General features: G+C 33.4%; 2 protein-coding genes and 1 pseudogene across 2 annotated transcripts; all 3 read left to right on the top strand.

Annotated features, from left to right (window-relative positions):
- The first annotated feature begins 2,766 nt into the window (after positions 1 to 2,766).
- On the top strand, positions 2,767 to 6,143 carry LOC107032399 (annotated as a pseudogene).
- A 348-nt stretch (positions 6,144 to 6,491) lies between these two features.
- LOC107002522 (isocitrate dehydrogenase [NAD] regulatory subunit 1, mitochondrial) lies at positions 6,492 to 13,551 on the top strand. Its single transcript, XM_015200574.2, has 4 exons — positions 6,492 to 7,204; positions 11,697 to 11,936; positions 12,536 to 12,614; positions 12,777 to 13,551. The coding sequence occupies exons 1-4, from the start codon at positions 6,683 to 6,685 to the stop codon at positions 13,049 to 13,051; spliced, it is 1,116 nt and encodes a 371-aa protein (XP_015056060.1). The 5' UTR covers positions 6,492 to 6,682; the 3' UTR covers positions 13,052 to 13,551.
- A 5,782-nt stretch (positions 13,552 to 19,333) lies between these two features.
- LOC107001744 (O-fucosyltransferase 6-like) lies at positions 19,334 to 24,806 on the top strand. Its single transcript, XM_015199718.2, has 10 exons — positions 19,334 to 19,638; positions 19,724 to 19,783; positions 19,881 to 19,971; positions 20,337 to 20,413; positions 22,025 to 22,113; positions 22,217 to 22,400; positions 22,740 to 22,921; positions 23,244 to 23,346; positions 23,443 to 23,774; positions 23,864 to 24,806. The coding sequence occupies exons 1-10, from the start codon at positions 19,441 to 19,443 to the stop codon at positions 24,285 to 24,287; spliced, it is 1,740 nt and encodes a 579-aa protein (XP_015055204.1). The 5' UTR covers positions 19,334 to 19,440; the 3' UTR covers positions 24,288 to 24,806.
- Positions 24,807 to 27,874: the final 3,068 nt, after the last annotated feature.

The following is a 27,874-nucleotide window of genomic DNA, read 5'->3' as shown; positions in this document are numbered from 1 at the left end:
ATTGTTTTATGTCATCATTTAGCAAGTTTAAATAAACTAATAAATGAAGTGACCTTAATTGCTACTTGTAACCCCCACATAGATTGCATGAGACACGGTCGGGATCCACATTTGTGGACCTCGAGGGATGCCTAACACCTTCCCCTCGAGGTAATTTGAACCCTTACCCCGATCTCTGGCTCGTTGACCTTAGCTAGACTTAGTTAGGTTAGATAGGTGCCCTAACGCGCTTTAATTCGTTAGGTGGCGACTCCAAACTCAAAATCCCAAAAGAGTTGTTAGGTCGTGCACAAAACTCGTTTTCTGCGAAAATGGGGTGCGACACCTGATATGGTCAATATTACACGGGTCCATTATTTTATTTCATGGATCCATTATCCACTAATGAGAAGGTTGTTAACTATACATTATCCCACTACATGGATCCACTATCCTAGGACTCTAATAGTTGGTAACTTTCAATAACCTCTTAACCGTTTTTGATGGAAGCACAATTATGAATATATCATTTGGTTCAAAGATCCCTAAGCACATTACTTCTAAAACTTCATACCATCTAAGAGCGAGGTTTTGAGTGCTTCTTTGAAGAAAAGAAGAATTGTAAACTCCGACTATATCGCTAACAATAACTGGAGGTATGTCGATCACACTTTATTTTCGTTGCGCAGAGGCAGACCAATATGCACCCATGAGGGTGCACGTGCGCCCGTTAACTTTTTTAAAAAAGTCATATATATGTATATATATATATATATAGGCAGTTGATAAAATGAACATATATTTAATTGTGCACCCTAACAACCAGAAGTTGCTTTAGGTGCACTGATTTAGCACGCTCAGCGCGAGTTCGATCCCTAGTGGAGGCAACAGTTTTTATTACTTTAAATTTGAAGCTCTGGGAAAATCATCAAAATGGTCCTTAATGTGTTTTAACTTTAAATTTGAAGCATTTTCTCTGAGAAATGATAAAAATGGTCATTAATGTTTGGGAGGTACTTTATTTTGATCCTTAATTTATTTTGCATGAACCATATAGTTCTTAATGTATTACTATAAAAAGTACTCAAATTGATCTTTTGTCCTAAAATAAAAAAGTCATCAACATTTTCTGTTAAATCCAAAAACTTTCTCCTTCCCCTTCTAAGCCATAGCTGAAAAGCTTGTCCAATTTTCTCCTTCTTCATCTCAATCACATTTCATTGTATATAGAAGTGAAATACATTTCATACTTTTTTAGAAATTTCAAAGAATATATATATAAAAAAGTGATTTGTGGAAAGAATCAACCCCAAATTAAAACTCGTTTTTGCCACCTCATTTAGCCACACCCCCTTTCTTAACCATCCTTTTTTTGTCATCCGGTTCCATTCTTTTCTAATTGAATTCAAAAACAAAAAATTTCCTCTAACACAATTATAAATAAAATATAAGACTCCAAAATTAAAGTCTTACTCCTATTATCTCTGCGTAAGTTAGTAAGTTTTTCTTTATAAGCTATTCTTTTACAACAATTTGTTGTTGATTCTTGTGCTTTGAGATGGATAGATTTTTTAACGAAAAATAGTTCTTTTCAACCAAGTGAGTTTTAGAGACAATTCTTCGCATTTATAGATGAGTTTAATTTTCAGTCACTTAGATCAATTCCTGGAGAAAGAATATCAATTGCTAAATATAGCCCTAGAATATGAGATGAAGTAAGAAGGCACTATATTCAACAAGCTTCTTGTCAACCGGACATACTAATGATAATGAATATCCTCAAACTAGATTTGGAACGAAAATGCGTCGATTTTGTAAGACATGGTTTAAGAGGTTCATTTTCTAGATGGTTGGAGTATAGTATGAAGAAAGATATTGTATTTTGCGTATGTTGCTAAAGTTACCCTTGTCACTCCTATCCTTACCCTTGAGTCACTCATAGTAGTGCATTCCCTATCTTCGAATCCCGGGTTCGCCTTTAGCTGCGCCATTGCTCTGTCATGTCTTACAATTTGGCATCAGAGCCGTTGAATTTCCTTTGCTTTGTTAGTTTTATAAATTCTTTAAAATCACTCAAAGTGGTTCTTAAAAATTCAGATTTTGTTTTACAATTTTTGAAAATAATTTCCAATAATAAAAGGCAAAGAGATTGTTGTTTTGTTGCATAACGTTCAACAATAAATCTTGTATATGATTTTGAGTTAATATTTAGTTATTCATATAATTTTATTTGATTGAGATTTAGCCACAACAATCTTAATTAAATGATATTATATATTATATTTTGAATCAATTAAGGAAATAAATGTCTAAGTGATCTAGACACAACAATCTAATTTTTATATCTATTTAAAGTTCAGATGTATGCGTTTTGTAAAAATTCGTCATTTCAAATTTATTCAAAAATAGCCCAATTATAGAAACGTACAAGCAAATTATACAAACTCATCCGCGAATTATACAAACACGTGAATAATACAAACTCATCCGCGAATTATACAAACACGTGAATTATACAAGCAATACAACTTAAACTGTAATTATACAAACAAGACAACTTAAACTGTAAGTACAACTTGTAAATATGCAAACTGTAAGTTCAGAAAAAACTACATAAATAAGCCATAAAATTTAAAATAATTACATGTTCATACCCCAATCTAAAAATAATATAGTAAAATTAGTTTGGGGCTATGTAATGCAATGATTTAGAGGAATATGAATGTAAAGGGATATATATTGGAGAATTTTCACAAATAACCACTATAATAAATTTAATTAAAATGACACAATAAAAATCTACTTTTGATATTCAAATTGAACAAGGCCTAGTTAAATTGTTTAAGTGAAAATTAATATCAACTTTAATTGTATGAGTTAAGCCTTTAAACTACCTAGTCATTTTTGGCTAAAATCTCAATAGATGAAGTACAATATTTACTGCACAAGGAACAAGCGAAGTGTATACTCTTGTTCAAACCCCAGAGTAACATCATCGCCCAAGTTAAAGGAATTTGCAGTGGATCTCAAGTTTGAAGAAAATGGCGCTCAATCTTCGTCAAAAACATATAGGTAACTGACTGTTCAGCACCTAAATCTATCGATTTTATAGAATGAATATAGCCATATAAACTTTGATTTTCAATTGAATTTTTGTTTGATTTGATTGTTCAGAGTGTATCACGCGGATGTTGAATCTGAATCAGCCGGTGAATGCTGGTGGCACCGCCAATGAGGAGGTTTACAAAATCCTCATTTACGATCGGTTCTGTCAGGACATTTTATCGCCGTTGATTCATGTGAAGGACCTCCGTAAGCACGGCGTTACCCTCTATTTCCTCATTGACAAGGATTGTAAGCCTGTTCACGATGTTCCTGCTGTTTATTTCGTTCAACCCACTCCTCTCAATGTCCAGCGCATCATTTTCGAGGCATCCAGCTCTCTTTACAATTCTTTCCATTTGAATTTTTCGTCTTCCATTCCTAGACCTTTGCTCGAGGATATCGCTTCAGGTTCCGATTCAATTCCATTACTTACTTTTCGTTAACTCTACGGGTGGATGGTGCTTACATTATTGTTTCATAATGTATCTATCGTATTGATTCAGTGAATATAACTCTTTGGGTAGATTATATCATTTTTCGTCCTTACGTATTAGCATACTCAACAAGTTAATGATAATTTTTGTCATAAACTAACAATGAATTTAAACGAATAAATTTTAGGAAACAATCAAAACAAGTATTGAAACTATCATACAAATACAATGCAAAGGGTAACAACCATCCAAACAAAGCCTATGTTTTTGTTGAAGAGTCCCACATTGAATGAATAAGTATGGGTGGACTTGGGCAATCTTCCCATTCGGAGCTAGATTTGGGGGAATGACTCGCGAGAGAAAAAATGATTTTTTTGGGAGGTGTTAGGTGTAAGATATTGTATCTGATTTGGTTGATATCATAAAGAAAAAAAGAAAAGAGCATAAGTTGAAGTTGAAATTTCTATTGTTTGTACATGAATCTCGTTTGGAAAATAAAGTTAAATTTTGTGAGCCAAGACCATGAATGTTATTTGGAAAATAAAGTTAAATTTTGTGAGCCGAGACCATGAATCTTGTTTGGAAAATAAAGTTTTAAATTTTTTGTGAGCCAAGACCATGAATCTTGTTTGAAAAATAAAGTTAATTTTTTGTGAGCTGAGATCATTATTTCACATGCAATATTCCTCATTTTTTTTTTAAATTTCAAGATTGAAGTTTTGAAATAATAAACAAGATAGTCACACAATTACTTGAAATAATTTGCAAATATTTCAACTTGTTGAGTGAGATGCTTGTTTTTTGCTTCAGGTACGATAAATTCAGAGTCGATTGAGAGGATCGCGAAAGTGCATGATCAGTACTTGGAGTTTGTCACACTTGAGGATAATTCTTTCTCCCTTGCCTACAAGAACTGTTATCTTCAGTTGAATGATCCCTCAGCTGGGGATAAGGAAATTGATGAGATTGTTGAAAAAATTGTGAGTGGGTTGTTTAGTGTGTTGGCTACTCTTGCTGTTGTCCCTGTCATCAGGTGTCCTCGTGGTGGGCCTGCTGAGATGGTGGCATCCTTGTTGGATCAGCGACTGCGAGACCATTTGTTGGCGAAGAACAATTTGTTTTCAGAGGGTGCAAATTTCACTAGCTCATTTCAGAGGCCAATTTTGTGTTTATTTGATCGGAATTTTGAATTGTCAGTAGCGATACAACATGATTTTAGGTATAGGAAACTTGTTCATGATGTGCTTGGGTTGAGATTGAACAGATTAAATGTGCAAGAGGACAAGGGTGGCATAAAATCCTACGATTTGGACAGGTCTGATCCATTTTGGATGGACAACTGGTCATTGCAGTTTCCAGAGGTTGCATTAGAGATGGAGTCTCAATTGGGGAAGTACAAGAAGGATGTTGAGGAGGTAAATAAACGAACAGGTGGGAGCGGCGGGACAGAGTTTGATGGAACAGACTTGATTGACAATACTAAACATTTGATGAATGCTGTAAATTCCCTACCTGAGTTGACTGAGCGAAAGCAAGTGATTGATAAGCACACAAATATTGCTACTTCATTATTGGGTGAGATCAAGGAGAGATCCCTTGATTCGTATGCTAAAAAAGAGAGTGATATGCTGGTGAGAGGCGGGATTGATCGTAATGAGCTCCTTGGAGTGCTCAAGGGAAAAGGGAGTAAAGCGGATAAGCTGCGTTTTGCTATAATTTATCTAATCTCAACTGAAAGCATGCCTCAATCTGAAGTCGAAACGATTGAAGCAGCACTTAGGGAGTCCTAGGTCGATACCAGTGCTTTTCAGTATGTAAAGAAGATAAAATCATTGAATGTCTCTTTTGCATCAGCAAATTCTGCAAGTACTAGTAACATTGTTGATTGGGCTGAAAAACTCTATGGGCAATCAATCAGTGTTGTTACTACAGGTGTGAAGAATCTTTTATCCAGTAACCATCAACTGGCTTTACCAAGAGCAGTAGAAGCATTAATGGAGGGGAAGCCAAATCCTGAAAATGAATCTTATCTTTTTCTTGATCCTCGTGCATCGAAATCAAGCTCCGCATCTAGTAGCGGTTATCTAAAAGGACCATTTAAAGAAGCTATAGTGTTTATGATAGGTGGTGGAAACTACATGGAGTATGGAAGCTTGCAAGAATTTGCCCATCGCCAACAGCCAGTCAAGCTTATCATATACGAGACAACAGAAATTTTTACAGGAGGTGAGTTTATTGAGCAGCTTCGAGTACTCGGGCAGAAGATGGGATTGGGAAGCACTATAGCAGTCCCAAACCATTGATAGGCATACAATTGGTTTATCAGCCATTTGTGTTTCAATATCACCGTTGTTTACTTTACTCAACCACCTTGCCACTCACTCGAAAAGCTTACGTTGAACCTAATAGTGTGTATTGTTGATAGGGCTAGACTTATAGTATTCGACAGTGAGGCGTACTGGTCTTTAAATTATAAGAATGACTTCCTTTTCAAATTCTGAGGTTTTGAGTTAGGTAGCTGTTCTATAGCCGATACAGTCTGTTTCTTTATGGATTACCTACTCTGTCACTCAAAATTACTGTTATGGGTCGAATAAATAAATAAATCCATTTTTTATTTGTAAACCTTGATGCATGTAGCTTGTTGCTCACTGTTACGCAATAAACTGTGAATATTATTATACCAAGTCAAAGTAGTACAAATTAGAGAGCATTATATTCTCAAATCTCAATCCCCTTGCCAGAAGAGTGTTAAAGAAAATCTAGACCTCAGTGTTACTCTCTTAGGACTATAATTGAAGATTTATGATCCATCCTTTTTTATCTTTGAAAAAAAAAGGAATAAAGACTTTTTCCAAATTTTATAATAAAACTTGAAATATTTTGAAATCCAAATTATTTACACCATATTGACAATTTGACAAAAAAAATAAACGGAAGTATATATTGTACAAACGGAATTGGTATCAGACGTTAAAAAATTACTAGTTGACATATTGCCCCCTCCCTTTCTCTCGTGGGCCGTCAGTGGTGAGTCTTCCGGCATCTCCTTTTTCCTCTTCCTTTCCTTCCCCTTTTCATCACCTGTCTCTTCCCTTCCCTCAACAGCTCTCACCCTAATTTCCATGCCCCAATAGTCAAACTTCCTCTACCATTTCCGATCAATGGCTAAGCGAACCCTACCCATCCTCAAACACTTTCTCACCTCCTCATCTCCATCTCCATCTCATGCCTTAACATCCGTCCGATCCGTTACCTACATGCCCCGACCCGGTGATGGCACTCCACGAGCCGTCACACTCATCCCCGGTGACGGGATCGGACCTCTAGTAACCGGTGCTGTTGAACAAGTCATGGAGGCGATGCACGCTCCTGTGTACTTTGAGCGTTATGATGTTCATGGAGACATGAAGAATATGCCTCCGGATGTGATGGATTCGATCCGGAAGAATAAGGTCTGTTTAAAAGGAGGTTTGAAGACGCCTGTGGGTGGTGGTGTTAGTTCTCTTAATGTTCAGCTTAGGAAAGAGCTTGATCTATATGCTTCCCTTGTTCACTGCTTCAACTTGAAAGGCCTTCCTACGCGTCATGAGAATGTTGATATTGTTGTTATTAGGGAGAATACTGAGGGGGAATATTCCGGATTGGAGCATGAGGTTGTTCCCGGTGTTGTAGAGAGTCTCAAGGTACTCTTACTCTCACCTTTATTCATACTTGTTTATTCTGAGCTTGACTTGATTTCAAATGTTCTTGTGATTAGGATCGTTATTTCTGGAATTATATTCATGCAATGTCAAGTAGTAGTTCTTTTAGGTAATCAAAGAGGTTTTGGTGCTATATTGATATCAACCTTATCTTACACATCTAGAGTAAATGGAAATGACAGCAGAATGAAGTGACTAGAAGCTTGGATTAATTGAAAACCAAAGAGAATCTAAACTTATAAGTTTCATCAACTGGATTTTGAAGTAGATTAATGCAACTGAGTGTTGAGGGTCATAAGACTTGTCTACTTTTATTCCCTGTAATGTAGAAGTTATTTTATTTATACAGAATTGCAAACAAGTTAAAGATATTGAAGGCATATCCTCGTCTTTTTAACGAGATTTAGACCCATCTAGGCCAAAGCTTATCCTTTTCGTGTGATAGACAGAATCATTCTGGATTAGATCAAATCTCCCCTTCCTGGATTTGAAGACCCAAATCCTCATCCTTAGTAGGATTTCAAATTGTATACCAGCTGAGTTTAGTCCCATACTTACTAAGATACGACTTTGTTTATTACCCTCTCGGCAAATGGAGGTCCATGGTTGAACTCATTTCGTTATATTATTAAGATTGTTCTAATAGATGTTGGAGGAAAAGCCTAAAGAAACCTTAAATATTTTCCTAGAAAGTCTAAACAGTCTAAGCATCTGGTTCTGCCTACTCCTTTAACAAAAAGAACTGTGTTTTTACAATTTCGGATGGAGACCAAAGTGCTTATAACCTTATACTGGGCTCGAACAAGTCTATGTTGATTGCCCATATAGCTTTAGTTGTAGGTCCTGCTGCAATGAAGAGATCAGAGAAAAAGGCACTATTCTGCTGCTCTCACATTTAATCTGTTTTTAACTGCAAATTGATAGTTAACACCTTTCTGATGGTATCCGATCAAATAGTTCAGGTCACTGCAGTGAACCATCACATTGACTCTTATCACAAGCTAGGGGAAAACACTAAACTGTCAATGTCATAATAGATTCTAAGTGAAATAAAATTCAAAATAATTGGGATTAGGCCTCTAGAGTTCCAACACATCTTTGGGATTAAGTAGAATTCAACACTTTGTCCTAATTCTTAACTATTACCTATGGTTGCTCAGTCAAGCATGCCTGACCTGTGGGCTGTGGGATGGTTGTGAAACTTAGAGTCATAACTTTGTATGGCAGGATAGCTATGGATTTCACCTGCCTGATTTATTGAATAATTTGGTGTAGTTTGTTGACCAAGGAAGATAAGGTGTTTATATAATATTAAAAACCACTGCTAGCTGTCATTTCATTTTTTTTGGAACAATTTTCTTGCACTTCTAAAGATGCAAACAATTGGAACAGTTGATAAGATTTTGGTGGTGAATTTGAGAATTTTATCACGCACCATTCAAGAAAAACGATAAGTTAAAATAACATACAATTTATTTGTGATACTGCTGCGTCCCAGCTGACTTCTTATTTGTGAAACTTGATCAAAAGAGAGCATGTTACTTCAACTGTTCAACTAGGTGATCCTGATCCCTCAGATATTTTGCTATTTCTGTTTTCTTCATATTAACCAAAAAACAAGATGATTTCAGTCTTCCAAATTTTCTTCTAGCTCCTGGAATTGCTTATTGTCCAACTTGTCGCCGTCTCTATTGCAATACTGGGGAGCACTGATTGAATGTTAAGAATGAAATATATCGAGGCCACAACTCTCAAGAGAAATTTCAGTTAAGTAGAAGATAGATTCTCCTCCTGCTTCTTACATAAGCAACACAAATTATTACAGCATAAACAGCAGTACCAAATACCATATATCTCCCCCTTAAGCTATCTAGTCAGACAGGCACCCACATCGGACTCGCACACCATAAAGAACTCTTTTCTGGTGCTCTGGATCCATAAGGGCCTTGAGTCACCTCCATAAAGTAGGCTGTAATATGAGCTCATCATAACGTCATCTCGAGATGTCTCTTTCCTCATCTACCTATCAACCTACCCAAACTGTATGTGGTCATACTTGTTATAAGTTACAACATTGTGGTGATTTCCATTCTAAACATAATACAACCATGAGGTGCACTTTTATGATGTTAAATGAATGAAAAATTTAAACTTTTACTAAGTTGAGTCATATTTATCCATAAATGTTGTTTATAAGTAGGGAAAGTACCATTGAGGTCCTAACTATCTTTTTGTGGCAACTTCTCCATAAACTATATAGTTTGTTTTTTTCATTTAAAATGATGGTGGACATGGAGTTTAAGATGTTATTTTGTCTTATATATTAAAGGACAGACACATCGACGGCCCTCAAATTTGGCATAATATTTCATATTGACACCTTATCTTGGGGACAATAACTAGCTCAGTAAACAGAGAAGCAATCATCGGACTTTGTCTTGAAATTTCCATGTTTCAGGCATCATCTTCTCTCAGAAAGTTATAAGTGGGTTTATAATTAACCAGAAAAAAATAAAACTATATATGACGACCTCAAGATGAGGTGCCAAAATGAAATATTGTCCCATGTTTGGGGGGCTGTCAATGTATTTAGTGGAAGAAACTATTTAAGTAATGGTTGAAAAGTTAGTATGCTGGAGAAAATTAAAGGTAAAAGCTCAAAGTTTGAATAGCTTTATGGATTTGAATTCTTAATAGTTGTAAGTTGTATAAAGATGGAATGGTGTCAAACATTTGGAAATACCCAAAATCAAAGAGTATCATATATATTGGGACATTGGGAGTTTGTTTATCTTACTGACCCTTTAACTATTGGATAATTAGCAATCTGTCTGAAGCACCCCCTTTCCATTCATAGAGAGATCCGATTGTCAAAATCAATAAAAAGGCCCTTTTCTGTAAAATTCTGTTTGGAGTTCTGAGAAAGTTTGTCAAGTACTTCTTTGAATGAGTAAATTTTGAAAGTTAGACAACTCTAAGAATTTAAGGTAAAACAAAGAAAATAATAGTTTCTCGTATTTTCTAAGAATTTAAGGTGAACAGCAGCATTAATTCTGTTTTTTGGGGGAGGATGGTTGGGAGGAAGGAGGACGACCTAGAAAAGGTGATCTGAAGGAGGGGGAGGGATGCTCCTGGAATGTTGGACCTTGAATCATTGCCAAGAACGGGTAAAAGTGATAATGTCAATGCCGATAAACTTCATAGTTGCTGTAGGGAAGCTAACTAAAGGTAAACTTGTCATCTTTTGGTGAGGCATTTGGGGAAAATAGAGTTAGAAGGAGTAAGTTGCCACAAGTTAAATAGTTGAATGAGCTCTGTGCACTTGTTCATATTGAAATGATTCTATGAGAAAAGTGCTAGTGTTTTGTATTTGTTAGGGATGTGCCGGTCTCCTGTTAGATAAGTTGGTCATGTATAATTTTGTTTCTTACCAGATTTCCAATCTCCTATTTGATAAGTTGCTCATGTATAATTTTTTTCATTATAAGATGTCCAATTTGTTGCAGAGAAGTGTATAGTTCTGTCACATTTCTCTTGGTTGTTTTGCCTTAATGTATGAACAAACTCAGCCTTTGGGCTTCTCTGTTATTCTTCAAGAGTTTCTTTCTTACTTTATCTTCTGAACATACTCTCCTTTCACTCTTTTTGTCAAAATTTCTATGTCAAGGCCCAAAATATTACATTTTTTTGTTGTTAACCAGCACCTAACATATTCTGTGCAGCACAGCGAAAGATATGCTGTGCCAATAGTCTGTGTTGTACTGAAAAGAACTCGCTCAAGTACATCATTTGCTAATCTTATCTGAATGATATTTGTCTAAACCAGATAACATTTCCAGGTTTTTAAGTAGTTTGCAAGACAGTTTAATTTCACATCTGAATCTAGTATCGATGTACAAATCAATCACTACAGTCTTTTTACCTGAGATCTGGTATGAGCATTATTTGCTCTTACCTTGATTTTTCTTCCAAGTTGGTAGACTTACTGTAACGAGTAGCATTTTCATTAGATCAGGACCTAGCTCGTGCTTGCTTTTAGAGGATATATGAATTGTCAACTCCATCATCTGCTTGTTGCAATATTCCCAGTGCAATTTTGTTTGTCTCGCTGTTGCAATTTCCAAGCTGTGACGGATTGTTACAGTTTTTTGCCTTTTTCCAATTATCTTGTTGTGGAATACTTGTTCAGTGGTCCCTATGTACTTTTGTTTGCCTGTGTGCTCAAGAGTTTCTTTCCCCTCTTTTTTATTTTTAATTTCCCCGGGGCTTTAAGTGCAAGGACATTATGGGCCACTTTTTCTTTGCTTCTTTCTTTTTTTAGGATAAATTTTAACCGCTCATGTTAGACCGGATGATTCTTCTCAAGTTCTTTATACTATCTTTTTGCGCTTTCCAGTTTAACTTTAAGAGACATCCAACATTTTCTTTCTTTCAGATTCTTATTGTTATTTTCTTTGTTATGTGAATTTTCTAGGTGATGACAAAGTTTTGCTCAGAAAGAATTGCTAAATATGCCTTTGAATATGCATACCTCAACAATCGGAAGGTAGTGACTGCTGTGCACAAAGCAAACATTATGAAACTTGCTGATGGTTTATTTTTGGAGTCTTGTCGAGAGATCGCAAGCAAATACCCTGGGATCAAGTACAATGAGATAATTGTGGACAACTGTTGCATGCAACTTGTATCAAAGCCTGAGCAATTTGATGTTATGGTACAAGTTTTGCCTATTACTCTCTTCTATTTTAAGACTCTTGATTGTTCTCTTTTATGTTGATGTTTGATTCCTGACATGGTGAGTTTTTCTGCATGATGGTAAAGCTATATGCAATTTCTTCTCTATCCGGATTTCTCATTTCATCCTGAAAAAAAGGAAGTGTTTTAGGGGTTGGGGTTGGGGACAGGGATAGAGAGCTAAAAGCTTCTCATACAAGTCGGAGTATAGGAACCTGATGATTGCTAGGCTAAACATCACATGTTAGACTAGTTAAACTACAGTGCTGGGTTGACCTTTTAGCATATTTATCCGTTTCTCTTTCTCTTGCTATTAGAATGGGTAAAAGGATTGAGAGTTCCAGCAAATGAAAAGATGAAATTCTTACTTTAGGTTGCTGAAATGCGAAATATAACAGCACTTCCGTCTTGCTGACATTTAACGAGTATGGAAGTTTACAGAATATATTTTGTAATCCTTATCCATACTGCATAGCAGGAACCTACTTTTGTTTCCTGTTCACTGTGTGTGCTTTTCTTGACATCACATTGTCACTAAATGTTTCAGTCTGGATATGAATTTGAAGTTGTATATCACAGGTCACCCCTAATCTCTACGGAAATCTGGTAGCAAATACAGCAGCTGGTATTGCTGGAGGCACAGGTGTTATGCCAGGAGGTACATATAATTGACAGTCAGAATTTGTTCTCTCTATATTGATGTGGATACGTTTCATAAAAAATTCCTGCATATTCCATCCTCCCTACTCTGTAGGATTATCTGGTCGATTTTGATATAAAATGATCATATTCATCTTTTGACTGGCTTCTTGTGGTTCAGGCAATGTGGGGGCTGACCATGCCGTGTTTGAGCAAGGTGCTTCAGCAGGAAATGTAGGAAATGAAAAGATACTAGAGCAAAAGAAGGCAAACCCAATTGCCTTGTTTCTTTCATCAGCCATGATGTTGAGACATCTGCAGTTTCCTTCATTTGCAGATAGACTAGAGACTTCAGTGAAGCGTGTAATTGCCGAAGGTAAATACATGACCAAAGATCTTGGTGGAGACTGCACCACCCAAGAAATCACGGATGCTGTCATTGCAAATCTGGACTAATTTCTAAACCCACTCCCATATCTTCCTCACTCGAGATTAGTCATGCTTCAACATGTTTTTTAATTTATCAACCTTTCGACGACTTCAATTGTTCTCTACTTCTCTTGGTGCACCATGCCTTTCAAGATGGCACATTTCACAAAATAACGTGAATCTCCCATGTGGAAATATTACTGTAAGAAAACAGGATTTTACAAGCTTATAGCCATTTATTTCCTATAGAACGTTTTTTTTTGTAATGAAGGTGAATAAATTTGATTCCAACTTTTGAGCTTGAGGCAGACCTCCTCACGAACACTTTGTATGGCTTGTTTGCCAAAAAATTGTCAAATGGTTCGTTTGTTTGCTCCCTTACCCGGCAAGCTAGAAGGACCGTCTTACTTAGCTACTATAAGAGTCGTTAGTGTGAGCTATGAGGTATAAATAATTATAAGATTATGTGTATGAATTACTTTATACCACATTTTGTTGGAGGTATTAGGTACTTATTGGATCATTTATCGTACTATTTTTATCATAGTGATGGAATAACTTATTTCGAAATAATATATCATGTGATCAGTTACTTATTCTCAATTAAACGACCTCTAAAACTGTCTAATGCTTATGGATATAAGTCATGTTTCATGTTTTTTGAAGAAAAAAAAAGAAAAAGAAAGCAAAATATGTCTGCGGTCAATCACATTCAACTTCAATAAAAGTTTCACTAAAATCATTTTTTTTTGAAACAATAAATAATGAAAATTTATGACAAAATGTGAGCTAAATTATGTAAAATAAGTGACTACTTTCTAACTAACTTAAAAATACTCTCTGATTACTAATTCCAAGAACTTACTATTAAAGAATATAGTGTAGTGAATGAAGTTACTTCTTCTTTAATTAAATGATTTGTATATGAAAAAAAATCCCTAATAAGTAGTTCACAACAAATTTTGGATTCAAACGCAAAATTTTATACGTGAAAATTTCAAACGCTAAAACTATTAAGAATGAAAAAATATTTACCCGTCCGTCCATTCACAGCAACTTGTTCGATATATTTAGGACATGAATCCGACTGCTTTGCATGTTCTCCACCACCAACAATTATTCTACTTTTCTGACTCCTTCCCTTTTTATCTACATTTGGCCAAACTCCATATATGTGCACTTGATTAAAAAAATATATAAAATAATGTATATATATATATATATATATATATGTTGGGTAGAAGTACCGGCTCCTTTGATTAGAGATTTTGAATTCGAGCTTTAAGTATGAAAAAAATTCTTGTTAAGAAGTGCTATCCTTCGAATTAGACCTTACCTGACATAAATTTAAATTAATCGAACTTCAACACAACTAAGATATACGCTATATATAGTACACATTAAGGATAATTAATAATTAAAAGAGAAAATTACTCCTTTTGTTCATTTTTATCTGTCCAATATATTAAAAATAGTTGTTCAAATTTATTTGTTTTGTTTCAAAAAATAAGAGAATTTATTATTTTGTATCTACTTTTCCTTTACTATTAAACACTATTCATTTTTTTCATTTGGAGGACTTATAATTAATACGGCTGATATAGTAAAATTACTCATCTATTCATTGTTTCTTAAGGGATGTGTCAAGTTTACCTTTACTTTTAAATACAGTTCATTTTTTTTCACATTTAGAGGACTTATTTTTATTACGACATATAGTAAAATTACTCATCTATTTATTGTTTCTTAAATGGTGTGTCAAGTTAAATATGAATAAATAAACAATGAAACGATGGAATAGTAAATTACAAGTATAACTAGTGATTATTGGAATTAAAAAGATGAAATTTTTTTATTTTCCGAACGTTTGGAATTCAGTATCCGCAATAAAATTCGACTATCTCAAATTCACGTCCTTTATAAACCCATTCGAAGAAAAACACTTTCTACTAAAAAATTTTACATACAAAACTCAAATTTAAAATCTCTCATTAATTATGAATGATAATTTAAAAGATCTAACTATTAATCCACTCAACATTAATTATGAATGATTGGGGATTGTCAACGGCTCATATAACAGTTGACCAAACCCTTCTAAAATTCTTTATTTTTGTTTATAAGTTTGGTATATACTAATTAATAATATAGTAGTATATATTACATGATTCCAATTTTTAACAAACAACTCAAGCTTACGTTGCAACGACACAATTTAATGAATATCGCACGTCTTCGCAATATACAAATACGCTTCGCAGCTGGTCTATTTGTTCAATTTTATATCGATATGATATATAATTTAAATTCTTTTAAAATATAGTATTACATATATAATTTAAATAATTAAATAATTTAATTTTCGTATCGTCTTATTTTGGGATTGAGGGTGTAAAAATTAAGTAAAGCAGATGTCACAATTGTTAATCCCAAATTAATCTTACTACCCAATTAGTCCTAATTAGGATGTTAAATAATCGCTATCTATATTATATCTAACACCAAACAATTTGACATCTTATCCGTTAAACGCCCCACCCCAAATTCATAAACTAATCATCCTCGTGTGTATTCATGCTATGACTAGAAAAGATTAAAAAAATATATAGTTTATTTGATTATAATTTGTAGTTGTATGTTTTAAGAGGAAAATAACGAGTGAGATTGGGAGAGAGGGGAGAGAGTTGAGAAAGAGATAGGACATACGAGATATGAATTGTATTTATATATTGACAGAATAATTATATATATGTAACTAACATGGATATGTACGAATGATTGTATTTATATATCTGTTGGATAATTATATATGTAACTAGTATGCATATGTATCAATAAATACAATTGTGTTAATAAATACAATTTGTATCAATGAATAAACTGTTTCAACAAATACAATTGTATCATGTTGTATCTGGTTCAAACATTTATATTTGTGTAATAAATTATTATTATGTGTACCAATATTGTATCAATTGTATTAACGTACACAATTTGTATCTGAATATAAAGGGATAATGCACAAGTACCCCCTCAACATATGCTCGAAATTTCAGAGACACACTTATACTATACTAAGGTCCTATTACCCCCTGAACTTATTTTATTAATAATTTTCTATCCCTTTTTGACCTACATGGCACTATCTTGTAGGCCCAACGCTATTTTTTTCAAGCTGGTGCCATGTAGGCCGAAAATGGGTAGAAAATTACTTATAAAATAAATTCAGGGGGGTAATAGGACCTTAGTATAGTATAAGTGTGTCTCCGGAATTTCGGACATAAGTTGAGGGGGTACTTGTGCATTTTTCCGAATATAAATGTATAAATATTGTATCAAGTTTAAGATTTGAATTTGTATCATTGTTGTATCAGCGAATACATATAGAGAGAATTTGTATAGTTGACATTTATCATTTGTATTGTTAACACTTATTATTTGTATTTGTATAATCAATTATTATCATTTATATTTAAATTGTGCGTTAACATTTATATTTATATAATTGATTGTTATAATTTATATATATTTTGAGGGGGAGGAGGTAGAGAGAAGCGGGGGAGAGATATGACAGAAAGAGAGGATAGAGGCGAACAAGATTATTGCAAAGAGAGAGAGGCTATGTAGAAAGGGAGAGAGGAGAAAAAAAATAGCAACAAAATCCTAATTATAGCTATAAATTATAATTTTTTAATATATTGTATAAATACATATCACGTATTTGCCTAATTACATAATTTTCTCAACATCTATTCAACAAACACCATGGATATAAGTTCTCATATTCTGTGTCAAATTATTCAATGAAACCTTTCTTCAGCAAAAATATTGATTAAGTGGAGGGGGCTTATCGTCATATATATCTTACTGAGTTATTTATAGTCTTAAAGTAAGTATTATTAAGGACAAAAGGAGGAAAAAAATTAATTTAGTTTTGACCTTCTAAAATGAAAAGTAACTTGAAATAACTATTTTAAAAATTACAATGAATAATTTAAGCAGGTGGGATTTAATATCTTTCAATATTTTCGCTATAACAAAAGAGACATTTAATGATGATAAAAAAATCTTTAAGATATTGCGATGAAAATAAATAATTGAGTTAATGTCATCACAGAGTTGCTAAGACATTTATCTAGTGTGTTGATTATTTAGACACATATTCATTATTAATGCTAAATATAATATAACAACGATTATATTTATGTCACAAATAATTGCAATAAAATCTTTTATCTTATTCCTTTTGTTCAGTTTGGTCGACTCTAATTCTTTATTAATCCGTTAAAACAAATGACATATTTCTATTATTATATTTTTAAAACTTCTTATAGTGACATAAATATTGGTACCTTTTTTAGATTTATAAATTTTATAATTACATAAATATTATAATTCAAATAATAATATTTATAATTTTCATTTTATTGTTCAATCAAATTGAAATAAAATAAAAGGCCTCTTTGATTACTAGGGCTCGACACAATAGGTTATCGGTCGGTTCTGTTCGATTTTAAAGTTTATCGGTTTCATTTTTTGATTATCAATTTGTAAGATATTAAATCGTTGTAGAACTTTACGACATTTGCTTCTGTTATTGGTTTATCGGTTCGGTTATCGGTGTAAATGTTAAGATTAGACACAAAAAAAATAATTAAAAATCACTTAGATTTAAGGTGACAAACCAAATAAACCATGCATATGAGTTCACAAGTTACATCTTGCTTAAAAGCAAATACTTTTACATTGTATAATAACCAAGTGTTTGAAACAATCAAAATAAAAGTAGGAAACCAAACTCTAAGTCAAGGACTTATATACAAAACGGTAAAAATATAAATATTTAATTTACTATCAGATTATCAGTTAATCCGTTAAGAAAAAACTTCAAACAATTAAGAATCGATAACCCGATAACAAAAAAATTAAAACCATTATCAAAACCATTAAATTAATAACTTAATACTGATAAATTAATAAACTTTTCTCGATTCAAATTATTGATTTTAATTTGATTTTGAACAACCCTAACACTGCGCTAAATGCACAAATACTCCAAAGCATGATTTTTACATATATAATTAATGACAGATTGAATACCAATTGAGACTAGATACAAATTTGATTTTTTATAGGAATATTTTTATTTAAGAAATCAAACAATTTTTTCTTTGACGATAATGCCTTAAACATTTTCTTAAAATGTTTTGAATTATTAATTTTTGGTAATGTGTAGTATATTTCATTTACTCTTTAAGTAAATTTTATCATAAAAAATAAAAGCATTTGACTCAATCTATAATCAAATTTAAATATTTTAACCACTATAATCGACACACAAATTAAAATCATCAATATAATTGTTGAGAAATATAAGCATTTTTCTACTTATCACAAAAAGAAAGTGATAATTTATAAGCACAAAACACTCAACAATATTTTGTTCCGCCATTAACTACGAAGACCAATTCTATTGTTGTTTATAAACACGAAAAACTAATTCTCCGCATTTATTTACATTATCAAATTAAATTAATAAAACATAATTGGATATATTTTTTAAAATTCCGTTGTAAAAGTAGTCAAAATGTAACTCTATCATCTTACAAACGATCCAAATATACTTTTTTTAATCTAACAAAAATAATAGATTTAATTTAATTTTAAAAATTCTATATAAGAGTAATAATAAAATCCAAAGGTTTATTTGACCCTTTTCATACCCCACCCCCATTCAAATTTGAAAATAAAAGAGATGAAATTCATTTTTTGAATTTTATAGTCTAAAGTTAAAAATATGTTAAAACATATTAAAATATTTTTTAATATTATAATATTAAATATGTCGGATAAAAAATTGAACTAAAAGAGTTGTTAAGAAAGAAAGAAAATATAAATATTGATTACGAAGAATTTAGAGTCTTCGACTATACCAACTAGAACCGCCCGACTATATCAATTTCAATTTCGATTGAAACCTCTAACATGAAAATTTTAAGTCCTTACGCATTTTATTATTTTTAAAAAAAAACGAAAGACAAACAAATTAAGGCGAGGAAACGGAAAATGAGAAATGAAGTTCATGCAGATTTGACCGTATTGTTATACTCCGTGCAGATCAGTTCAAAATAGAAAGTCATGATAAATGTGACTAGTCTTAATATTTTGTTAACTAAGATTTTAGGTGCGATTTAGTCGAGGCTACACTTACTTTTTAACTAATTAATTAAGGATTAAACAGATAAATACGTATTAATTAGTTGTTGTAAGCATATATATAGATAACACAACACATTATACGTTACCTGCATTTTCTGTTATCGTCGGAGGCGGAGACTCCGAGCAGATTGTTAGCTCGCCTGAGTTGTTGAATTACCGGCGATATTGATCGATTCTTAAGTTTTTTTTTACGAAACATGAAGAACAGAAAACATCACCGTGAAACGACGGTGTTTTTAGGATTTCCGATCATTCTTTTATACCGGAGACGGAGCAACATTTTCCAGCTTGTTCCTTTGTTTACAGCTTTATCTGTTGTTGTTCTCATTCTATTTGTGTTGATTTCATATATATCTCCTCCCATAGATAGCCGCCATGATCAGTTCATCAGCTTGGTGAGAACACGAAATGTTGTTTACGTTACGAAAAAAGTTTTTTTCTTTTTGTGTGTTTTTGATTAGTTTTGTGTTGCTATTATAGTTCTATAATGGAACAGAGCCCCGAAGGAACCTACTTGAAGAACAAGTGATTCAGGAACCAGTGAGTGAGCGTTTTTTTACGGATTTTACATTTCTATGATGAGTTTTTTGTTTGTTTGATTTGATTTGATTTTCGTGGTTGATTTATCCTCGGATAGGTGGAAGGAGGGAGATTAAGTCGAGATATATGGAATTCGAAGAAATCTAATCTCTACCATGGTTGCAGTATTGCCAGTGATGAGTTTCCAAGTGAGTGGTTTTCCATTTTTTAGGTTTCCAATCCAATTGATTACTCATTTTCATCATTAATTGCTAACGAGGGAGGCGGGCTGGTGTCGGAGGGTGGGTGGTTTGGGGGAGGTGGGGCAGAGGTACTCTTCTGTGTATAATATATGGCTTGTCGTTGTCATAGCAAATTATAATGGCCTTAACAATCAGTGTAAGTGTAATTTTTTTCAAATCCAGTGAACAATCTATGGGCTCATTTGAAAATGGCATTTATACTGATCAAGGTGGTAGAATTACGAATCTGAACCCATAAAAATTTTAAATTCTAGATTCGTCTCTACATTTGTTTCTCTCTGTTTGATATGGGAGCTGATATCATTTTGCAGCTGCTGAGGTTAATACACTTCCTAATAGGTACTTGTTGATTGCAACTAGTGGAGGCTTGAATCAACAGAGAACAGGGGTATTGCTCTTGTCCTATTAACTGATAACTTTTCACTAATAGAAGGTCAATAACATGGACAGACGCTAGTATTTAATTTCATACTTACAGTAGCGATTGATGGAAATGGCTCTTTCGTCGATGTGTTACTATTTTGTAAGATATGCTATCTTTGTCACTTCAACGGGATCTTCTAGTGTTTGAATTCCTAGTTACAAGTGCATCTTCCCCATGGCATTTTTGAGTATTTTTAACTCCAAGTTGTGACTTTTGTAGCTGTTGAGAAGTAAACAACTAAAATAAGGTAAAAGACAACCTTTACATGTTGAAACACATCGAATCTTAAATCCCAAGGTTTTCCTACCGCGGATTAAACCATGTCAAATAGGATTCTATGAGGCATCTACCCTCAGAAACTTTGTTCGAATTAGGTAATCACCAATTATTGACATGAGTGAGCAGCCAAGCAAAACCAATGTGATGAAAGCTTCACCTCATATTCCATCAAATCTAAGTAAACGTAGCAGACAATCTTCTCCTGAATAAGTTTACCTCATTTTAAGTATGCTTCCTTTGACCTAGAAGAACTAATAAGCAACAGCGATCTATGTTGCTCGGACTCTTCAAAAATGCCAACCGGTGCTTGTCGGATTTGCCAAAAGTAGTGTATTTTTGAAGAATCTGAGATGGGTGCGGTATCAAAAGTGAAGAGTCCGCGCAACTAAGACAACGATCTGATGCATATAGTCACTGGGAAATTGAAGAAAATCGATAGCCAGTTATTTCCTTTTTCGTGCTCTTTTTGTCCTTTAGTAATAAATCTAGTTTTTCTTGTTCATTCCACATTTGTCATATACCATCATGGTGTCACATGTGACCAGGAGGTCACGAGTTTGAGCTGTAAAAACAGCCTCTTGTAGACTGCATACAATAGGTCTTCCATAGACCCCGCGCATAGTGGGAGCTTAGTGTCAGTGTCGGTCCAGCAGAGTGCTTTCGCCGTTGATGTTCTTTCCGATCTCTACGCATTTCACCGCTCCACAGGAAATTCCCTCTGCCCCTACCGTACTCCTGCTTGGTAGTTTCCACCGCCTGTCCAGGGTTGAGCCCTGGGATTTGACGGCGCGCTCAGAATACCAAACCAGATTATATTTGTTGAGAAGTGCAAAATTGTGTCCATACGATTCTCATTTTGTATCGTGATTAATTGGATTGTTTCTTTATGGATTCCTATCCAAACTCTTCAAATATCATTTGAGAATACAAACTCTTGTTGCACCCCAAAAACGGATTTTTGTTAGAATCATTACTAGAAAGAATCAAATGATTCTGTTGATCCATTCGAGTAATTAACCGTTTCACAATTAGGAAACTAAATTTATTGTTATAACCTGAATTTTCCAACAAAATCGACCTATTTCTATTTAAACCATGATCCTGAGCAACTGGGCTGCCCTGCCCATCTTGGTGTCCCATCACTTCTTGAATGAAATTAAATCCATGCATGTTGTTAAATTGTTAATGGATTTATGCTATGAACAGATGTTTAGCCTGGAAGTTTTTTATTTCACTGTTACATTTAAGAGACTGTTGAAATGATGCGAGTTTGTGTTCTATTATTGCTGAATGCAGATTATTGATGCTGTTGTGGCTGCTCATATCTTGAATGCCGTCCTTGTAATTCCAAAGCTGGATAAACAATCCTATTGGAAGGATTCAAGGTTTTTACTTGATATGGTTTATACTTGGATGCATTTTATCATCAATCCCTTCTTTCGTTTAGTGATTTCATTTTTTGGGGAGTAATCAATCCTTTTTTTGCAGCAACTTCTCTGAAATTTTTGATGTCAACTGGTTTATTTCGTACCTTTCAAAGGATGTCAAAATTGTTAAGGATCTCCCTAGAATGGGAAATGAACTCATAATTCCGCACACAACACGTGTTCCAAGGAAGTGCAATGCTGAGTGTTATCAGACTCGTATCCGGCCAATTTTAAATAAAAAGCATGTAAGTCAATTTAATGTTAGAATTACTTCACTGTGCTCGACTTGTTTCTTGTATCTTAACATGGTGCCACTCCTTGACAGAAATTTTTGCAAGATTACTTGCAGTCTCTCTAAGTTAATGTTCTGTTTTTCTTGTTGATTTATGTTTATGTCCTGATTATTGTGAAAGTCAATATTTTTTTTCTTCCAGTCGAGACTGATGCAGATCCAAATCATAGTGTTCATATTGAAAATTCTGCTACAGAAATTAGGAAATAATATTAGCTACATTTGTATCAAGTTTAACTTATTTCCTAGACTAGAAGTTTTGAAGACTGGCGTATCTGCTTTGCTGATGCAGGCTGTTCAGTTAACAAAATTTGATTACAGACTCTCCAATCATTTGGATACGGAGCTACAGAAGCTGAGATGTAGAGTCAACTATCACGCACTGAAGTTTACTGATCCCATAATTGAAATGGGAAAAAAATTGGTTGAGAGGATAAGAAAGAAAAGCCAGCACTTCCTTGCGCTGCATCTAAGGTAATGTGTATATTTGATACTTCCACGAGATTTTCCTGGCTGTTATTTTTTTCTTACTTGTAAATCAATAGAAACAGGTATCCAGATATTCTGAACTCCATTGTGATTTAATCTCTAGATAGGATGTAATTCTAAAGCTCAGTCTTGTTGCTGTTGCACTTATTCAGTTGTGTCAAACTAGAATGCCTATATTTTGTGCTGCTTTTTTTTTAATTCAATGAGTTTCATTTAGCGACCTTAAAGTTAATCATGTTAGTGTAGACTTTGGACTTCTCCACGCCACTATTATATGCTAGCTGAAGTTTTATTTCTCATATGATAGGTTTGAATCAGACATGCTAGCATTCTCTGGATGCTACTATGGTGGAGGAGACAAGGAAAGGCGAGAACTGGGTATAATACGAAAGAGGTGGAAGGCATTACGTGTATGTCATAAAACTATTATAGTAACTGGTAATATTGAGTATGTTGATCCTACTACTTACTTAAACAAGATGTAGTTTCTTTGGCATAAAATGCAGGTAACAAATCCAGATAAAGAAAGAAAGAACGGCAAATGCCCACTAACTCCTGAGGAAGTTGGCCTTATGCTTAGAGCACTTGGTTTTGGTAATGATGTTCATATTTATATTGCATCAGGGGAAATCTATGGAGGCGAGGAGACGTTGGCTCCTCTCAAGGCTTTCTTTCCAAATTTTTATACCAAAGAGACACTTGCCAGCAAGGAAGAGCTGGCACCATTTTCTTCTTTTTCTTCCAGGATGGCTGCTTTAGATTTCATTGTTTGTGATGAGAGTGATGTCTTTGTTTCAAATAACAATGGAAATATGGCACGAATGCTTGCTGGACGAAGGTATGCTCTTGCTACTTTCAACTTGAAAGCATTATTTCATCGCTTCAGTTAGAGCTACTCAATTTAGTGGAATCCATTACATGTTGTAGGCGATATTTCGGTCACAAGCCAACCATCCGTCCAAATGCGAAGAAGCTTTATAAGATGTTTAATGATCGAAATAACATGACATGGGAAGAGTTCAGCTCACATGTTCAAAAACAGCAAATAGGTTTCATGGGAGACCCAATGGAGGTAAAGCCAGGCAGGGGCGAGTTTCATGAAAATCCATCAGCATGCATTTGTGAAGATACCAATGTCAAGGCTAGAGAAGATGTAACTATTCCCCGAAGTCCTGCCATGATCTTTGAAGAAGGTACTGTTTCTGCTGCTGATGGTACCAGGAAATCTTTTGGAGAAGTGACCGATAGACACATTATTGAGGATGAGCAATATTGGTTTGATACAGATTATATGGAGAATGAAATTGGAAGAATTCAGAGCATTGGCGGAGCCACAATTTCACTAAGGTAGTTGAATATATGAAGAAGTGAATGCAAAAAAAAAACAAAAAAAAAAGGAGATCCAACATCTACTATATACAAAAAAATAACAACATAATTTTAGCCATGTATAAACAGTGTATTGTCCGTTGACACCAATATAGCCTAGGGGTAGAAAGTTGTACATAAGGGTTAAGTGCAGATTGATAACTTGTTTCTCCAGTTATTATGGTGGTTAAGGGTACAGTTTTGTGGGGCAAGATGATCAACTCAATCATTTGCTAGTTTTGAGAGGATTCTTTGCATTTGAATGCAATATCTTGGACAAGGATTAGTCTAATTCTCAGAAAATGGGAGGAAACCTTGATGTAATTTGGAAAGACTGAAGGAGATGGATAATTAGATATGGGAAGAAACCGACGAGGTATGTTTTTGTTTGCATTTTCTCTTGTAGATGTTAAAGAAAAGGAATGAACAAATTGAATGTGTATTCTGATGATGATTGATAATGTTGGATGAACTATTGATTCTTATGTTGGTGATTAGAAGAGATTGATAGTGAGGTCAACAAGAAAATATGCAAACTCTATAAACTAATTACTAAATGTGCATATTATGAAAGGGGATGTTGGATAAAATTATGGAGATATCTTGTCCATACAACAGATAAAATAATTGGGTGTATATAAGGCAATCTGCTAGACAAACATGAGATTTTCTGAGTAGTATCTCTATATTTTTCAAGGATGCAGTACAAAATACTTATACTATACAATTGTAAAACCCTTAAAAAAAATTATATTAATTGGGGGTAGGGAAAAGGGGAAACGGACCGGATTGATTACAAGGTGGGGAATAAACTCTCACCAACAAAGTCAGAGTTCAGATAGTCAACCAACTAAGGAGATGTTTGGGTTGACTAAAAGGTTGGTCAAACCTAATTTTAAGTCAGTTTTTGACTTCTGAAAGTGTTTGACGAATATAAAAATAACTTAAAATAAGTTAGAAAGTGCTTAAAATAAGTTAAAAATCATTTAAATTTGACTTTTTATTTTTGATTTAAAAATTATTTTTTTTAAGTCAATTTAAACGGGCTCTAAGCAAATAAGATTTCCTACTATATGATTAAAGTTCTATTCTAGAAAAAGAGTATATTGATATAACCATCAATTTGTAATTAGTCTTACTCTAAGAAAGATTATCTTTTGTGCTAAGTATACCTAATATCCTTCTCAAAATGGTATTGGTGATAACATAGTAGCAATTTGGAGATGAGATATATATGTCACTACCTTTGTAAACAAATTGATAAGGTGATCATGAGAAGAAATGTATTGTAGAGGGATGAGATGATCGACAATCAATTCTCGTGTAATAACAGTCTATCTTTTGTATTTTCCATCTTGCATGGGGTTATAATATGCACATTAGGTATGATTTAAGTCAATTTTGAACTGAATTTTAGTCTCAGTAGTTGAAATTCGGAGTTACAGTTAGAATTATATTGAACTTATATTATAATTTATGTTTGAGTTGTATGAAAATTGTATTTTAAGTTTGTATGTTGTTGGAGTTGTTAAAATTTGTATGGAAGTTGTAAATAGACATTCGATGTATAATTAGTTCAATGAAATTTGTTCATAAGATGTATGTTGTTATAGATGTTTGAAAAATAGAATATAATACAATTTTAATACAGATCTTAATATCTTACATATTATATCAGATATCGTATATCTTAAGAATGTATAGGATTTTAATACAGATCTTGCATATATTATATCAGATTTCGTATTCCTCTTAAGAATGTATAAAATTTTAATACAGATCTTATACATATTATATCAGATTTCATATACTTCTTAAAATAAACTTTTAATTAAGAAATTTTTATTTAGAAACCAAAATGAACGTTACAATTTTTATGCAACTATACACATATTTCATAGAAATTTTATAGAGATTTATATGGGAAACTGTGAATAAAATTTAAAGTGTCCAACGAGATTAAGTTAGATTTTTGAGAGAAAACTCCTGCTATATATACAATTATATACATATTTCACATAAAACATATAAAAGTTTATACATAAAATTGCCAGTGAAGTTTGAAATTTTGAGCGAGATTCTAAATTTGATTTTGCATATATTGCTATGTTTAATAGACAATACATTTGATAAATCTGAGTCAAATTTTGTATCATATAAAAAAGAAAAAAAAATAGAGTGCTTATCGGAACATCCACCATTGGGTCATAAATAAGGGTGTCATAGATGGCCCAAAAAGTAATGTTCCGTCCAATCCACCCAAGGTAATTGGGATATTTTCATATGGGCTGACCTACTTTTATTCAATCTAACATAACACATTTTGGAAGTGATCTTTATTGAGTAAACTTTAGTAATAACAAACATAAAAATCATATTAACACTATATAGCTATACTTTTTCTATTTGCACGTTATAGCAAAAATATATGTATGTTTGTTATGAAGCATCTCATTTGTATAAATTGCAGTGATAACTATAAATCGCGGTGATTTGTATAAATTGGACGTCTGTGTCTATGAAAATTGCATTTGAATTTGTATATGCTCTTTGTGTTACGCTAGAGTTGCGAGCGAGATTGAGAGAGAGAGAGAGAGAGAGAGAGAGAGGAGAGAGGACAGAGAGTGGAGAAAGGTGAATTGTGTATGTATATCGGTTAGATAATTCTATATATGTAATTACTATGTATCTGTATCAGTGATTGTGTTTGTATATGCATAAAATTTGAATTTGGATACAGTTAAATCGAGTTAAAAAAATTATTTGTATATTAAATCTCTCTCTCTCGCTTTATACAAACACAAATTGTACATTATATTTGTATAAAGCGAGAGAGAGAGAGAGAGAGAGAAACAAAAGAGAACTAGGTAGGGAAATATTTGTATTAGTTTAATTATGAGTATATAGGATGGAGAGATATGTATTTGTATTTGTATGGGTATGTACAACTTTATACAAAGACAAACACAATTTATACATTTGTGTTTGTATAAAAGTGAGAGAGGCGAGGGAGAGAATTGAGAGTGGCGAGCGAGATTCAAGGGAGAGAGGCGAAAATGGCAATGTGTTTGCTACGAATTAGAATTAGCTGTAGCTATAACATTTATTTTGAACTAATAGTTTGTTATAATGTACAATTTTCTCATCTTTATTTTAGCTCAATATTAACCCTCAATTCCAGTCCACTTCAAAGATTATATTCACTTTAATTTGTATTTATTTTTGTAATTTACTTTGATCATTTCTATTGGTCAAGGTTCAGATCTCAAGACTTTATAACTAAGTCGAGGTTGGGCCCTGAATCAGGATCGAGGTTCGAGTCTCTAATTTTGGATCAAAATTGGGATTGAATTTTGAGTTCTAAATCAATGTTTGATCTCAGGTCCTAGGTTGAAATTGAGGCTCAAGTCTCGTGTCAATGTTTGATCTCAGGTCCTAGGTTGTTTTGCCTTTGTATTCATCTTTTGTCAGGGTATAACATTTTGTTCATTATGTTAATTATTTTCATCACCTATTATTAGTCACTTATGGTTGGCTTTGTTCTCTTCACCTATTTTATATATATATATA

The sequence above is a fragment of the Solanum pennellii genome, chromosome 10 (genome assembly GCF_001406875.1).
Source record: "Solanum pennellii chromosome 10, SPENNV200".
NCBI classification, from domain to species: Eukaryota; Viridiplantae; Streptophyta; class Magnoliopsida; order Solanales; family Solanaceae; genus Solanum; species Solanum pennellii.
This window is presented reverse-complemented; position numbering and strand designations above follow the sequence as displayed.